We start from the raw sequence: 18,147 nt of genomic DNA on the forward strand, positions 1-18,147 counted from the left end.
ACTCCACTGACAAACTGCAAATTCGTACCTGCAGAAGAGCTCGGCATTTGTAGGAAGCCTTGGGTTGCTGTAAGCTGAACAACTGTCTGTGAATAATTGTTGTCATTACCCCCCAAGTCTTAGCCCCATCTATGGTGCAAGCCAACTGATGAAACTAGCAGCCTGTTTTGCTAACTAACATGCAACTTCTGCCTGGATCAGCTGGTTCACTGCAACAACAGTACTTTTTTTTTTGAAGAAGAAGAGATTCATGCAGTCACAGTGGTCTCTGTGCAGCAGTCAGGCCCAAACTTGGTATTTTTACTGGGCTTGCTTAGATTCTGCTGTCATTACAGTGTCAAATACCTTCTCTGCAAAGTCCCTCAGTCTAGGTTAAACTCTCAGGAATTTTAATCTGTCTGCCTAGAGAGAGTTAGGAATGAACTTTTCCAAGCCAAGTCATACTCCTTCCCACCTGCCTGTTTTTTCAGCTTCCAAAACCTCAGAATGACAGTTTTCATTTAGCCTTCATTTAGATTCAACCAAAAACATAATGTTGCTTATATTTACTTAGATACTCCCTAAAAAATTAACAACCTTGTTTATCAAAATGAACATTTTTCTCAAAACAAAACAAAACAATCCTCAAGCAGCAACCTACAGGAATGAAACTCTTTACATTAAAATATTTGAAGCATTCCGATATGTACATATGGACCTAGGAACTTAAATCCTAATTGCTAAGCCAGATTAGAAAAAAATCACTCAAACAAAAACATGACAGACAAAAAGACACACTTTTTTGGAGCTGTAAGTGGCATTAACCTCAGAGACAAGTGGGATATATCAGTATGGTAGTGACCAGACTTGTAGGGTGGCATGCCCATTATTATAAAAAATATGCTTACTTAACAATTTCACATCAGAAACCGTAAATGTAAGTTTTAAGCATGCAAGTGCTCTCTTTGATTTAGATTTTAATCTCTACTTATTAATTATGGGCTTGAATTTGCCTACATGTTTACATACTTGTAGGTTTAAGACTTACTTTGGAACATCCTCTCTTTCTATCCACTAAATTAACTTGAATTTGTGTATGAGGTATGTGTCAGTATTTTGTGTTACCTTTAAATAACTTGCCAGAATATGGTGTTTCCACGAACATGAGTTACCTACAAAAGCCAGTGACTCAGGAGCAGTTGTATTACAGAAGTTACAAAACTTACTCCAGAAATCTGCTTTCTTCCAAAAGCTTCTGATTTTCTCTTACTTTCCTTCTCCAAACACCACCAGGGCTTCTGGCCATTACTCTGTCTCATTTCTGTAACTGACTTTGAGGGGCAACCAGAGGATTAATTTTAAAGGAGCAGTGATTTTTAAAGGATACAGGCTGTCAGGGGCAAATTGCATGTGTGGAACGGTAATAGCTGTTTTCCCGCATACATTAATACTAAATTTTTAAAACACCCTTTACCTCCGTATCGGGAATAGCATCCATACTGAGCAAGGAATCTTAGCACTCTCCATTGGCAGCTCAGCAAAAAAAAGTCCATGTTTTACATCAGGTTACCATTTTGTTTTAGAAAGCAACTGTAAAGAAACAGCGTGTTGTTCTGACTCATCTTGCACAAATAACTAGGAAAAGGCAATTACACAGAGAACTTGGTTAAGGAGACACATATCTGGAACTGGGGAGGACATTAGGGAAGACTAAACACACAGATTTATCCTGGAATCCAGGTACTGTGTTTACATACACCTCATACGAATCAATGAAATCCAGTCATAAGGCTTTCAGGCCGGTATTCAACATTTTAATTTTAGTTATCACTTGCTTTTACTTCTTAAAGCACTAGTGGTGGCACATGACATGCCCAAATCATCTTTCACAGACAAAGAGTTTTAGCTCATGCTGCTCATGCTTTTAATCCTGAAGATCCCCAGCTCAATCTCACAGGAACCGCACATGATGGCAGCCCTTTTCAATAAAATCTGTCATGCAGACAGCACACTTTTGGCTGTAGAGATGACTCTGCCACCCCTGGTACTACACCAGGTCAAGCATATTGCTGACTTTTGACAAAGAAGTAAACTAACATCTTCATCTAGCAGCAAATGTTTTGAAAAAGTAAAAGCTTCTTGTTAAAAAATTGCTCCCCTTGCTCCCACATCTACTGAAGAAGCTGGCGTTCTTCTTAACATGTTGCCACTAAAATCTTGATTATTATGGGCTTCTAAAAACGTAACAGCTAGGAGCTGATCCTGGAAGCAGAGCTGGGCATGCAGTTGGCACCATAAACAAAGTCTTTGCCTTTGTGTGATCAGATCCCGTGCAGCACAATAGCACAGCAATTACACACAGGTGAATCCACTCATTTGTAAGGCAGGAGATGGCACAAAGCATCTTGCAGAAGACGAGGAGAAAGCACTCACAGCGTTATAATGCTGAAGAGCCCTGTCTGACAACTGCGTCTCCTCTAATCTGCGTTCATCTTTTAACATGGAATCCTTGCCGTTTTACCAGAAGCACCAATTCAAAAAAAACCTGCTCAGAAAACCAACCTGCTCCCTTAACAGCAATGAAAAGCTCCAAAGCAGCGTCTCTCAAACAAACACAGAGAAAACAAAACATTAATAGACAGGACAGGCTTATTACCGGTGATAAATCATCGCAGACATTAAAATTCTAGCCACGAGGCTTAATAACTTTATGCTACCTTCTTCTAAAGGCTGTGATATGAATACTGACTGTGACAAAGAAAAATAAAGTTTGCAGAAGAGGAAGATTTTGAAAAATAACTCCTGATAAAAAGCAGCAAAAGCGAGTACCTGAAAATGTGAACATATGTGAGTCACCTGATCCAGACACCATACGAAAAGAATTATCTGTTGAGTTCGCTGCACTGCTAATATCTTTCAAAAGCCCTGGTATTTGGAGAGGCACCGCGGTATGGAATGTCATCTTTTATTTTTTAACTTTTTTAAGATGAATGCCTGCCTTCTCCCTCAGGCTACGGTCCTACTTTGTGTTTCTACAGGCAGGGCACCACATATGTAGACGGTTTTACTGAAATCAAGGAATCTTTATGCAGTTAAACTCGTTCCCTTGCTTTGGGACATGGTCTTTAGAGAGCAAACTGATGGGAAAGGCATCGTCTTCCTTCCGCTCTGCTGTAAGAAGCAGGGCAGTAAGCCTCCAGCCCTGCAGCTAGATCTGCTCGGGCACAAAACACTCAGGACCCCCAGCAGGAGCCTGCGGGTGGGTAGGGGGACGCAGTGCTATCAGTACGGTGCTAACATCCCAGGGACCTCCACCTCACAAACACCTCCACAGTAATGGAATAACCCTGAAGGAGCGCTCCTCACCGCATCCCAGATAACTGTGCTTCAAGAAATCTTTGCAGAAATACAAATGTACGTTGGCTCAGATGGCAAGAAGGATATCTGGGCTGAAACCCAACGAGCAAGCTATTAGTTTAAGCAAACGATGACAAAAGACGCCACCACAGCATGGCACAGTGCCTGGCACGAGACGCCTTGCTTGGGTTGTATTCCTCGTCCGGATCTGCCTCACCTAACGCCTGCCGTGCTCTGGAAGAGGCACTGCAGGACAGGACGCCAGGAGCCTCTGCAAGCATTGAGCCCAAGGTACTCTCCTGTGCTCCTGTGAGTGTGTGGATAAACATGCAGTCACTCCGCTGAAACCAGCAACGGCAAAACGGATATGACAAATGACTCACAGAGCCCTAGGTCTGTGAGAAATACGAGCTGCGAGTAACCCAAAATTTAGCTTGCAAAAGGAAAAAGCTAACACATCTGGGAAAAAACGGATTGGCAACGTAAGAGGGAGAAAGCTGGAAGCAGCGATACTACAGGAAGCCAACGGTGGACCACAAGTCGCACTCGAACAGCCAATGTGCTGCAAAGGTCGAGGCAATGTGCAGAAATCCCCGCATGCAAACATACGTCCTGCCAGGGGGCTGGCAGACAGCCCTCACGTGGTGTGACTGCACCCAGGGAAACCGCTCGGCCCCGCGCGGGACCGTCGTGAGGGCTGCTCACCAGTTGCAGGAAGCTCGTGAAAATGCACACACGTTTACGTCAGCGCAGCACGAAACCAATCAATGGGGCTGGAGGGCTTGATTTACATACAGTGATTAATAATAAATGGTCTCCCAAGGAAGAAAGGCCACGCACAGGCAGCCTCGCCTCTGGAGGTGCAAAGCCCACCCCTCTGTGCCTGCTGGTCGGGGACCCCTCAGCCATTGCCCTCGGGTGGCCTCTGCATCAGCAGTGGGACCCGAAGGCAAAACCTCTCAAGAAGGGGAAGGATGCAAGGCTTCTTTTGGGGCAGAGCTCTGCCTTCTGGCATCATCTTCCACTGCTCTGTCAGGACAGCAAACCTGTGACATGTGCTAATTTAAATGCCACTTGATCGGGGCTTTCTTCCCTTCCTCCCCATGGAAGACACTGATATGTGCCATAGGAAAGACAAACTATAAGGGCCCGGCGGCGAAAGTTTTCCCAAAGGGATAGGTGGAGGAGGAGCTGAAGAGCTGCCTCCTGGTTACCGAACAATAGGTTAGGGACTTGGGCAACAGCCAGGGGCTGAAACCTGGATTCCTGGTTTGTCTGTTTTCCTCAGGCTAAGCAGACACCCGCTAAGGGAGACACCCTGTCCTCCGGAATACAGACGGGGTTGGCTCACAGCACCCCTTGCATGGAGGCTCAAACATTGTGCTATGTAAGATTCACAGTGCTGAGAGAAAATGGCAAAAAAAAAAGCTGCCTGAATCCAATGAGTTTCTATGCAGAATGCATAAGCACATCAGGGGAAGGACCGTAACCCCACGACTGTTCTTTGCAACCACGGCATTTGCTCCTCCATTTGCACTTTCCTGCTTCTCCCACCTAGATTGCATCTCCAGTCTACATGCTACAAATCTCTGTAAGGTCACTCCCTGAACTATTATCAAGTTTCAATATATACTTTATTTATACATTTTATAATCCAATTTGATATGGGATTGATTCCCAGACATGGTTTGCATTACTGTGCAGTTGTGCCTTGAGCTCTCCCAGACTTATAGTTTCTTCTACTCACTGCCTCTGCGTGGGTTTACTTCTGCCACATGTGGCTTCACAGGTAGGTGCTTTCCGAGCCTGACAAGTACAAAGTTATTGACTCTTAAGACTTACACGCTGTTTTCTAGCTGACATCAGTGACACCAGCGATCCTGCAAGGTCCCTACACAGTCTGGAATCTTTTCCCTCCTCCTTAGCCCTACTTACTCTGCTGGATGTAGGATGCTTTGTTAACTGATCGTCTTAAAGAAATTCTTTGGCATATGACATTCCTTGCTCTGTTTTTCCTCTTTTGTTACATGATGCCTTCTATTCAAACAGCCAAACTAGAGCTGGCAAACGGCCTCTCTAGGTTTTTTACACTTTGCTGCAAGGCAAAATAAACAGTTGTTTCCAGTTTGCATTTTCAGGGCTACAGATGTATGCTAATTATCCTTTCAGTCTGCTGACGGAAAACTGAAAGAGATTTAAATGTATTTTTCTAAGGCAGACACCAAACTCTCTGGACACCTGTCCCTTCTAACTCTGGGCTTTGTGCTTCTCAGAGCACAGTACAATCTCTCCTCCTTTTATGTTGACTCTAAAGACACTTTCAGATTTCAGCAGGGGTTTACAAAAGGCTGGGAGATGGGGATTAAACCTTGCTGAAATTCAAGAACTTTATGTCTTTTCAGAGCAGCAGTGATGTGCAAGGTACTACTTGGATTGACCTGGGACCATTTGAAGGATGGGGAACTTCAGAACAGGTCAACAGGAACAATATCATAACATGGGAAGTTCATTCTTTTGTTATGATGCTGTAGTATTTAATCAACTATCTTACCTTCCTTTTGTTTTCTGGAACAATAAAATGAGATAAAATGGAATAGCCAGGTCTTATATATTGTTTTGGTAAAAATATATATTATCAAGACTGTCTTGTCAAACAGTCCAAGTAGAAGAATGAAGAACTGGAAATGAAAGTGCAATTTATTTCCAATTTCTGTATCAGGTTTAGAACTGGCTGTTACACAGAAGAACGAAACAATCTCAGAAGTGCGAAGCCAGTAATGCAGCGACCTTCCCCAGAGGAGGAAGCAAGGATCCATTTCCTTCTTTAAGTTTTAAAAGCTTTACTTCATGATACTCACTTGTCTGCCAAATATTTCTTGGAATCTTTTAAATAACTGTTTATTCTATTTGTTCCTACTGTGCTTCGGCCAAACTACCGGGCCCTTCTCTGCTGATGCTGCCTCTACTGGAGTCCAGAATCAAGTGGTGTGCTGCCACAGCACCGTGTTACTCCTATGTTTGAAGCATCCCTCGTGTCCACCCCGGTGTGTACACACGCACAGAACAGCTACGTGCAGGCACACACGTACACGGATACCCGTGGTATCTAGAGGTACGAGTCACAGATGACATGGGCAGACTTGAAAAGCACCAAGGTACCTAAAGATAGAGCAAAGCACTGACGTTCAGCTAACTCCTGACACCTTTAGAAAGCTGGCTCCACATCCTCTTCCTGCCTGCTCCACACAGGCTACTTTCCAGTGTTTGTTGCTATATTTATCACTTGAATTACAGTATTACTGCGAGGCCTCGGGCAGACTCCTTCTCCTTATGCCTCCCAAGCATACAGTGGGAAGGTCTTAACTGCTCAGACAACACCACTGCAAACAGTTCATATGTGAAAGATCTCTACATTGTCATCACTTTTCCAGCGTTATCAGGAAATCATTTCATCTATCCTCAGATGACAATTGCAGATACTTACTGACAGCAATCACTTGCTTGTAACATTTTTATTACCCTAAATGCAGGAAAACTATCATCAATTCAATATTAGGATGGAGAAATCAGGAAATGAAGAGTTAAAACTGAAAACTCAGCCTTTGTTTTGCTGCCTATGCTTCACTCCAGCTGGGTCTCCTAACAGGTCCTTTAACACAATAACAAACAGAAGAGATCTGTCAATTAATACATGTAATGGAAGCTAACAGTAAGAACATGCAGATTAATTTGACAGGCTACAGATTTGACTGAAAGGGGCACCTTCCCTTCAGACAAAGCATGTATCTATGCAGTGATGTCCACGAGGTTACTTGATGAGATCTGTTTGGTAGCTTTGGAATGGCAAGAAAAACATCTAACACAAAGCCTGCACGGAACGGGTATGAAAATCTTTACATGCTTACTGCCTCAAAACTTCTGAGTCAACCGTCTTCCTTCTGGGTTGGCTTCATTTGGGCTTGTAAAACATGATGCTGCAGGAGAAAATATATTCCTCTATTGTCATTTACACAAAAAGAACAGACTTGCACATGTGGGGATAGTAATTTAAACTAATTAAAAAAGAGAGATTAAGAAAACTTATTTTAAAGAAGCTTTCCCAAATATTCCTGTCCGCGATATCATCAAACATAGAACACCTTGGCCCCAAAATGGTTCATTTGCCAAGCAACAGCAACTGGAAAGGTTTTAGTATAAGTTATGATTCAATTTTCTGTATAAAAACTCCATTTTAAGCTACAAACCTCAGATGAAATCTGTTTTCAAGTCACACTTACAGCAGAACACAAGAGCAGGGATAAAGAACATCAGCTGCTGAGGTTCCTCACCTTCCAAACAATAGGAGAATTCACACTTCACTCCTTGTTATTTTTGTTTTAGGAAATGAAGGAAACAGTACTCAATGAGCTGGTGAAGTCACTGGAAAGGCACTCACACCTTCTCTAAATATGACCAGATATTTGCAAATAAAAGTTTAAGCTCAAGTTATCTAAGCAACATGTTTCAACCTGGTGCAGAAGGCTTAGAGAGCAAAAAGCAATTCCATAAAGAACGCCCGGCCTTAAATGTCTCTTTTCAGATGCACCTCCACAGAATCCATGGGAGTGCTGCGTGAAGCAGCCAACAACCTCAGAATTAGTTCCTTGGTTATGACAGACCTTCGCAGCGATCAGCACATCATGTCTCATCTCTGAGACCTGCCTGAAAAATTGCTTGCAGATCTCTAAGGAGTGATGTATGAGTGAGGTACATAATTAAAGAGGGAGAGAGCAGGAAGAAGCTCAGAATTGGTAAAGGAGAAGTCACAGGAGACTCATATTTAGTAACACAGCAAAAGTGATGTCATAAAACAGAGCAACCAAAAGGGGAAAAAGGAGAAAAGCACATGGTGAAGGACTGGACAGGTCCCAAATGGCCAAGGAGAAAAACTCAAAAGATTGCAGACTGGGTTTTGGCAGAAAAACACAGAGAAAGATCTGTTGTCTATTTCTGATGGACCCTTTGAAGTTTTCTGGATCTAATCTGATTTTTGTCTGTCATTCTTTGCCAAAAAAGATAAACCCTGCCAGGGAAAACCTACCTTCCCTTATCCTTATACTAATAAGAAAACAAATGGTCTGTTTTAAATATCAAACACTTAAAATGTAGAGTCGAGTCTTTCTTCTATGATGTGTTTGAGAGTTTAATATTTCCAATCTGCCATACTTGCAATTATAACTGACCAAAGTTGGTCCTGGTTGTCAGAGCGCAGACCTTGGTCCTACGCTGAGAGCTTCACCAAAATCAACCCACAAAGCTTCATCCACTTCACTGACCTGGAGAATAAAGGTTTATTTACTAAAATGCCTGTGTGTTAAGTGTCCAAAATATATTTTTACAATTTTTTTTCTCACACTGAAAATCTTCTGGAATTCTGTCACTCTGTAGCAATAATTACTTTTAATATTCTTTAATACTGTACTGAACTGCAACACTATAGTATTACTAGCCTTATCTTTTTATGCTTTAGTCTACCAAAGTCTGTAAACATGAGCTTAGTTTTAAGCCCTTCCCTTGGATTATTTCAGCTCTTACACTAAGGTACCTAACTTTCACATCTTGCTGTAGGGGGGTGGCACAGTCAAGCTATACTGAAGACTCACTCAGCTAAAACTTATCATGCAATCATCCTTACATTTATGACGCCGAGCCTGCTGCAGACATTAGCTCCCGTTAAAATGGCAGCGTTTACTATGTATCACTACAAGCAATAAACTCAGAATTTCATACCCATATAAAACTCCAATATATTAAAGTGTCTCAAATGCCACTCTGTCATTGCTATCGGCAGATGCTTTGTAACAGTGATGTTCACACACAAGGACTGTCAGGTACCTAGCAAACCTGGCGTTCAGGTAGGTGTTAGTTCAAAGCAGAAATAAGGACACTGGACAAAAGGAACACAAGAGCAGGAGTCTGGAAAACAGGAAATTTATACTCACAAGACACTAAATGCACCTTCAAAGCAGCTGGCGTGACACTGTCACTTTAAAGGATGTGTTCTCCCAGCACGAAATGCTCTACCCAGCTTTAGACATCCATGTGTTTTCCATTAACATGCCCTGCTTTACCTGCTTGGATCTGTTTTGTATTGTCCCAAATCAACTTAAACATCCCCACACAAACTATCTGGGTTTACCCAAACCTAGTTCTTGTCTCCCCGTCTGCATGAGCCTAGATTTCTGTTCAACAATGGCATCAACCATTTACCTGGGCATGCTCTTATTTTATTGAGGTCATTCCAGATTTTTTCCTCCTCTCTCTACCGCTGCATTAACAGCTTCCTTCCTATTTTTAAATCAGTAGCTAATTTCAGCAACTAAGTGCTTATTGTTTTTTCAGGGTCGTTCATAAAGCAAACACCATTATTGATCCTTCTGAATCTACCACCAGTCTTCCCTTTTTATCTCATCTGAGTGACCATTCAAGGGGCTATTTCTCAATAAACCAGGACACCTATCCTAGATTAGCTGGGTATCTGAAGAAAGAGATCTTTCTGTCCATGTGTACTAACACAACTCCTATCGCGGTAGTAGCCAAGCAACTCCTAAGTGTTAGTGCTTTTGTTTCCACAACACCTTTTTAAAGGGAAAAGTGCTGTTACTTGTCCTATAAAAACAGGGAACTAAGACACAGAGGGATTTAGTGCTTCAAAGGCAAAGACCATTCACAAAATGTACAATGAATTGGATCTTTTTTTTCCTATATTTTTACCACAGCAGCCTTCCTTCTCTTTCTGCATGTACTCTGGATACACAATTGCTCATCAGTTGGACTACAGCAACTGATGACCCGGCCAGTTGGCATTTATTCCACATTTTTGATCAGGTGCACATAAACAAAAACCAACAGCTTGTTAAAGTAAACTGCTGCCAGTATTTTATCTGCTCTTACTATTAAGCTCCAATTCTTGGGGCCTAAACTCAAAATCTACTCACGGTCCTCCAGTTAAGCTAAAGGAAATTTTGGCTTTGCCCCAGAAAACACGATACCAAAATGCAAAGCAGCCCTCCCAGGTGGTGAGACCCAAGTGACATCTTTCACGTACGAAGTATCTAAAAGCATCTTTTGAAGACAGTGCATTTATTCACCAATTCTACTTTATCAGGCTATGTAAAGATAACATTTACTGGCCATTACCATTTTGGCTAAGTGTGGCAAATTCGATCCTTTTCAAATTAATGCTAGACTGACTCATAAAGAAACCTGAAATGCAGTTTGACTGCCATAACGCACCATCAATTATTAGATAAAATTTTTCACCGGTCCCTCTGTGTATCAATCATTGCTATCTGGCCACTTCCTTTAAGGTTTCTCTCTCTTCTCCCAGAGTGATGAAAATCAGCCTGGTTCTTGCTGATCATTAGACCAACCTAACTCCAAGCTAATGGTCTAGGACTAGAGATTGATCTAGGGCAGATCTTCTGCTGGATACAGGTGCAGTGTTGTGCCACGTTGGCCAGCTGGGCCCACGGGTGTTGTACCTACTGAAAGACGAGAGGAACTGAGGCAGATCTGCACTAAGGCAGCTGTGCTGCTTCTGAGATCTGAGCGAGATTTTCTGTATGACAGTGCCCGTGCACACGGAAACACGCGGTTGAATCAGAGCCAAGCCAGTAATGCCTGTGCACTTCATTACAGGGTAGGCAGTCCTCCTGCCCTGCTTTAACACTTCTCAGCTTTATTAAACACAGTTTAAGAAGCCTGTCCCTGCACAGCAAATTCCTGCCAAAGGTCCCAGACATGCAAAGCGCCATGTGGTAGGACAATAACATTGCTATTTAAATGTATTGTTAGTTGTATTATTAAGCTAGTATATTAGCATGAAACATGTCGACTTTCACATGAGGATACAAAGACCAAACGTGCTAATTGCATAATGAATGAAGAAGTAGGTAGCTAACACTCAAGGATTTGGAAACAAGCTAATCCCCTGGATAAAAGGCATTCAATTAATCAGAATATCAGACTTGACTCAACTCAAACAATTCTTTTCTCCTCACAGGTATAGCATAATGTTTTCTGGGAAACAAAATGAAGATCAGTGTCCTCACCACGTTTGTCTTTCAGTTAAGGAAGTGCAAATCAGGCAAAACCTGGCAACGAAGATGAGGTGAAGTCCTAGTAAAGACAGTACGAAGAGTATTTCTCACAAGAAAGGCAGCTTCAGGCAGACACCAGCCTGATCTAACACAAAGTTGTATGTAGCTGCTCCACGTGCTGCAGGAGCACGATGGAATTCTGCCTGTTGATGTTTAGGTGAACTAAAACCCAACACCAACACCCCCCAGCCTGCCTGCTCAATTCCTGCCTGATGGTTGACTCTGGGCTCTCAACAGTTTCTACCTCGGCTTGCTAAGTCATGTTAAAACTAGAGACTGCTTTGTCTTCTCTTGAACTTTACATCCTGTTAGTCTGCACAAAGGAAGTAAGTTCTGTTAATAGCACACCTATTTTTTCCTAATGAAGATGTACTCTCTTGGAGATTATTGTCATTCACAAACCTATTTAGACACCTAGTCAAAGGCTATGACCAGCTGCGTAGCATACAGTGATTTTTTTTTAAAAGGAAAAAGAAGTCATTAAAACAAAAGGGCTTGTTATGCTTCTAGGTAAACAAATGGGAGTTTTGCAGAGGCTCAAAAAGGAAAGAGATTAACATGCTTCCATGTAGTTATGGTCTCAACTGTTCCCATTAAAATTTTCACAGTAAATTAAACCATAACAGAGGTAAGAAAGAAGTCAATTTTCAGTGGATCATGCTATTCTGCTGACATAAATCGCCATTTTTAGGTATATATCCAGCAACCTGGATAATGATAGAATAACAAAACCACAACCCAGTGTTGATTAAGTTTGTCCTTTAGCATGCTAATTTTAGTCTGCTCTGCCAAAATAATTGAATGCATCACCTTATTTACATGCTTCTAGTTATTTAGAACCCTCTCACTGTTTCTTTACCAACCTTTGCTTAAGCCTGTGGTGTTGGCCTTCACTCCTTGCAGAGTATCTGCTGTTCAACACCACCGCTGGTGCTTCCTCAGCTACACTCAGAGAGCCTTTCCATTCGCTGCCCACCACTTACACTCATCTCCCCGGGCTCTCTCCTGAAGGGTAATGCTAGATCTCTGTCTATCTTGATCCTGCCCTTCTCTGTTTTCGTACACATTGCACACAACGCTCCATTACCTTCATGCTCTTACAGGTTAGGAACGCCAGCAACTTTCCTTGACTAGGACATCAAGCGCCATGGAATTGTCCCAGAAAGGTTGGAGAAGACAACAAATAGACTCCCACTGTTCGATGCCTACTAATGAGTTCACACAACGCGTGTTACGCAATGAGTTTACACAATGGTGACCAAAAAGGAGGGAAGGGACAGGCCCTGCAAGCGTGCCATGGTACCAGACCCCCCTGGAGAAAGCTCTGCTCCGCATTATTGAGGCTGCACCAAACGCGGATGTTTAAATACAATGGGGCGCATATGCGACTGCCAAATGCCCGCGATGCTCTTCCACCTCACTTCCATCACAGCGGCGTAAAATGAAAGATGACAAAGGGCTACGAGGGAAACTCAGCGAGGTGCGAGACAGCACCAAGACAGAGGCAGAGCCGGAGGCCCGGCGTGCGGCGGGGCAGCCGGGGGGCCGCAGGGCGCGATGCCGCCCTCCTCAGCCACCTGCCCGCCGCGGGCCGTGCCCCCCGAGCCCACCGCACCCCTCAGGGCGCCGCCAGCCCGGCCCAGGCCTCGGCCCCTTCCCCTCGCGTGTCCCCCGGACCCCGACCCAGGCCGGGCCCGAGGCCTCGGCCCCGTCCCCGCGCCAGGCCGGAGCCGGGCCCGGGGCGGCGGCGGGGGCCCCCCCCCCAGCCCCACGGGGGATCCGGGGGGCCGGGGCGAGGGAGGGCGTATAATAAACAGCATCGCTGTCACGCAGGCAGGGCTGCCGGCTCCCAAAGCCTCCTCCCCGCGATAACAATCCAGGTACAGCCCGCGCTCGCCCCCCTCCCTCCCTCCTTCCCTCTCTCTCTCTCTCCCTCCTCCTCCTCCTCCCTCCTCCTCCTCCTCCTCCTCCTCCCGGGGGGCCGGGGGAGAAATCTGCAGATCAAAGAAAAGATGCACAATAATAGCGGGGTGGGCTCGCATCGCGGCCCCCCCGCCCGCCGGGGGCCGGGGCCGGGGCCTCCGGCTGAGCCTCGCCGCGGCCCGGCCGCTGCCAGCCCCGCGGGAGGGCGAGGGGGGCGGCGGCGGCGGCGGGCCGGGGGTGGGGGACCGGGGGGGGGGGGTGTCGGTGCCGGGCTCCCCCCGCCGCGGTACTCACCCGGGCCGGCCAGTGCGGGTACCCCTTCATTTTGGCGAACACCAGGTCTCCAGCCTTGTATTCTCGGGGCCGCGGACGAGCCATCGGGAGCCGCCGCGGGAGCCTCCGTTCGTGTCCCCCCCCTCCCTCCCTCCCTCCCTCCCGCACCCCCCGCCCCGCACACGCCGCCCGGGGGCAGCCGGGCGAAGCCCCCGCGGGGTGCGATGCGCCCGGGCACGGGGCCGGGCCGCGGGCAATCCCCGATCCCTCTCCTCCTCCTCCTCCTCCTCCTCCTCCTCCACCTCCTCCTCCTCCTCCTCCGGCGGCAGCGGCGGCGGCGGCGGGAGGAGATGGGGTGTGTGTGTGTGTGTGTGTGTGTGTGTGAGTGTGTGAGTGTGAGCGCGAGTGTGTACGCGGGGGAGGAGGGGGAGGCCTTGGACACAACCCCAGCAGCCCCCGCTAGCAGGGAGCCGGCTGGCGGCGGGGCTCCTGGCCGGGCGGGGGCGGCCGGGGAGCCCTCACCCCGCGGCGGCGCTGCCCGCGGCCCCCCCCGTGCGGAGCCGCCTCACGCCGCCCGCTCCATCCCCGCCGCAGCCGCCGCGGCCCCGGGAAGATGGAGCCGCTGCCTCCGAATTATTCCTCGGGCAGCGACCGAAAACAGGATCTTCTTATCCCCTCCCGCCTCTCCCCCCCCCCCTCCTGCGCTTTCCCTTCCTGTTATTTTCTAGGTACACAGATCGGTTTCTGTGAAAAGAGGAGAGCAGAGAGCGGCTCCCGTCCCTCCCGGCCCTTCCTTCCCCAGCTGAAGCGTGACATGGTTCTTTATGCGCGCCTGACATGGAGGCCGGGCGAAGAGGAGGCGCCGGCTGCGCCCTGCGGCTTTCTGCAGCCGGGCCCCGCGTTCCCTCCGGCCTGCGGGGCCCCGACACCAAGGCCCAGACCCGGCCTGGGTTGGATCTTGGGGTGCCCCGGCCCCCCGAGCACACCCCGCCGCCAGGCTGCGGCTGCACCCGCTGCCACAGGACCCCTGGGCTCACCCCGGCCCTTTTCATGAGGCAGAACGCCCGCCAGTGCAGGCCCCAGAGCAAAGGCCTGGGTCCGGGGCATGTTGCTGGGTCTTACCAATGCCTGCACCCACACTCCCTCCACCATCAGCCCCTCCATGTCCATTAGCACCCTAAAACACATTAAAAAAAATAATCACAATAATAACAGTCCGCAGCACCAGGAAGACCTGGAGCTGCAAGCTCCTTAAATTCACAACAAGGGCTTGCCCACAGAGGATGTCAGGGGCTTGACTCGTGCCAGACGATGCCAATTTTTAAAAGCCTGTACCTCTGTGGAAGGAAACCATTGAGAACTCACAATTCCCAAACCCAGATACTGCTATTTTTACCATAATGCTACCAGTTAAGTTGTAATGTTCATAAATCAATTGTTATTGACATTTATTATACTGAAGTATTGTCTAGAGGAGCAAAAGATGAAAAAGTACCTGCAACCTAGGTCATAAGCAGAAAAGTATGGAAAGGTTTTTCCATAGGTTTGGCTGAGCTTGTAGCATGCAAGATGCCAGCTATCACCTTTGGGTTTTGGGAGATGGCTCTGTCTGGGTGCTTATCCACATCCCAAGGAAAGCACCTGGCAGCAGGTGGATGGAGGAGGAAGGAGTGGCTGAAAGCCACAGGGTCACATCTAGGGAAGGAAGTAAGTGGGCCACAACAAGCACTGCCAGCCAGTGGGGTTGGTAATGCAGAGAAAGGAGACAAGCAAACACCTCTTCTAGCACCTGTTTTGGGGCTGGAACAGGACCAAGAAGACTCTCACTGTTTATGGTGTCCCCATGACAGGACTGTGGTACCCAAACTCTGCTGTTGGCAGTGCATGAGTAAACAAAGTTCGTCACTTTGGGTCATAAAACAGGGTATAGGCTTCTCTGCTGGGGGAAGAACTGCTGTAAAATCATTAACTCAGGTATCAGTAGCAGACTAACAATGGAAAAAAAAATCCAAGAAGCTGCATAAACTCTCAGGTGATTAGGCTGCACTCTGCTCAGTAGTTATCTGTGCTTGAACTACCCAGATCAGTGACAGGGTTGCCAGAGCAGCCACCTTCAGTAGAGACATGTGGCCAAACAATTCACTTTCACTTTCACAACAGATAGGATTTCGCATCCTTTTAAATTCATACCTCCCTTCAGTTTAAAGTCTCTTCAGAACAAATAAAATACAAAATATCTGAGTACAGGAATTGTGGACTCTGATCTGAGTTTGTTTGGAATAATTCTGTGTATTGCATCTTACTTCTCATATTGTATTATCTTCCCAAACCACCTTTATCTCCAGAGTACTTACTTGAGAGGTGGATCTGATTTATTTTTCCTATTTACATTATTTGCTTTTCATTTACTGGTATTAATAGCTCTTTCTAGTAATTTATTTAATGATCTTAAATCAGAAAGGAGCAGAAAGTATGTCTACTTCTTCCACTGTATTGCAAATGTCAGAATAGCAGAATTCAAAGTGGCTAGATTCTGAACTGAATCATCTCATCAAAATGTTCATTTTTTTAAATTCTGTCTGTCTTAGCACTGCTGTCCGCAGAGGATGCAGTGAGTGAATAATATTTCTAGTCTGCAGCGAAGGTAATCACACAGTAGAGCTCTAAAGAAAACTCACCCCATAGACATGCAAGGTTGCAGCTCTCTTTTTCTCTTGTGTACAGGCTGCAGTGGGTAAAAGAGCTGCCAAGGTAAGAACTCTGCTCAGCTTTGGCCAGCTAAAAATTCCTAAATACACTTTGCAAACAGTCCCATCATCAAGCTGTGGTTAAGCTGCTGGGAAAGGATGGAAGAAGCAACAAGTTTCCCTGCTGATAAATTAAAAAGGAAATCAAATGCTCCACACATTAACAACACAGAAAACTACCTCAGTGCAAACAACAAAGGAATTTCTTAGTGTGAGTGCATAACCCTATCAGCCACTCAGTACAGCAGACAAAAGCAAAGACCTTCTGCACAGGAACAGTTCTGCTACTTCACCTGTACACCGTTCCTCCCCTGTTATGAAGGATAACAGGGTATCTACCTCTTCTGCACAGAAGTGGGAAAGAGGGTTTCTTCCAAACACTTCAAGAGCAGTTGCAGATCATAAATGTGAGTGGAGGGATGCTGGAGCTTGCTAATATATATAGGCTACATATGTATAAGCCAGGTCCTAAACCTACAGAAGTCAAGAGCTGGGCCTGCTTTAGGCCCAGACAAAGGAGCAGCAGGTCCCAGAGGCAGCAACACTGTGTCCTCACTGGGCAAGGGAGACCTGCAGCACGGATGTCTCCCTCCTCCCACCAAAGCTCCCCAGAGCGACGCAACCAAGTTTCCTCTCACTTCTCAGCCTGTCAGACAGGTGTTTCCTGAGCAAGGTGGTATATAAAAGTATGAACAGGGGAAGAGGGGGAAGGCTGAGGCCCAGCAGGACCTTGCAGAGAGGTGGCAGGGCCAGGAGTGTGGTCAGTCATGAAACCATGAGTCACCCTGGACAGATGGTGTCTGAGGTAACTATCTTGAAGCTACCGCTACACTGCTGAATTTTGCTTTCCCAGTAATTCCCAGGAAACAGTATTCTTGAGTATCCTATTGAGAAACTTGAAGCCAGTCCTGATTATTTCCCCTTGTTCATCTGAAGAAAATAGCCACATATCTGGCTGGAAATTTTCACAGAGAAAGAATACCACCGATTCAACAGAGTGGTCAAATCCATCAGTCAATCCTTAAGAAAGGCCTATGTGGACAAAAAAGGCTTAATTCCAAATGCACCCTTTGAAGTCATGAATACAGTTATAAACACACATAAATTTTGCAAGAAATATTCCATGATCATATACTTGTTGGACATTTGTATGCTATCCTGTCTATGGACCTTATTCACCTTGCTATCTCATGCTAGCCATTTTGTGACATGCTGCCTATATTGTGTATTATGTTACATATGTGTAATATGTTATTATTCGTATTATTATTTGTACACATTATAATTATATAAATACAATAATAATATTATATATTATTATTGATATTATTTATGTTTGCCTCTGAAATTCTGTCCCTGGCCAGCCTATAACTTTTGTTTTCTCCACCCAAATCCCTTCTAAGATCAGGCTATAAATGCTCTGCAGCATGGCCATTTGTATGATCAACTTTACTGTAAGACATTGAAAAAAATATTTATTTTGAATATTTCTTTTTTGACTTGTCTATCTATGGTTGATACAATTTTCTTTCCTTCTGCATTTCCTTTTCCTGTATGTAAAAATGTGTCAGTGATGATTACAATGATTAGTATTTTGCTTATGTATGTAGTAAGCTAGTGCTTATTTTATTTTAATATTTTAATAGGAAATCGTTCTGAGTCACAACTGAGCCATTCCCCCATGCAACACGTCTGAGAGCACCGTCTGCAGTCCCAGAACTACTTGA

At 45.6% G+C, this 18,147-nt stretch overlaps 1 protein-coding gene across 1 annotated transcript in view; it reads right to left on the reverse strand.

The window, feature by feature from the left end:
* The window catches only part of HDGFL3 (HDGF like 3), a 36,697-nt gene extending 22,869 nt beyond the window's left edge, over positions 1-13,828 (reverse strand). Inside the window, exon 1 of the mRNA XM_082769455.1 lies at positions 13,695-13,828. Within this exon, the coding sequence (XP_082625581.1) occupies positions 13,695-13,778 (84 nt within the window). The 5' untranslated portion in view covers positions 13,779-13,828. The remainder of the gene's footprint in view (positions 1-13,694) is intronic.
* Positions 13,829-18,147: the final 4,319 nt, after the last annotated feature.

The sequence above is a fragment of the Aythya marila genome (genome assembly GCF_965140915.1).
Source record: "Aythya marila genome assembly, chromosome: 11".
NCBI classification, from domain to species: domain Eukaryota; kingdom Metazoa; phylum Chordata; class Aves; order Anseriformes; family Anatidae; genus Aythya; species Aythya marila.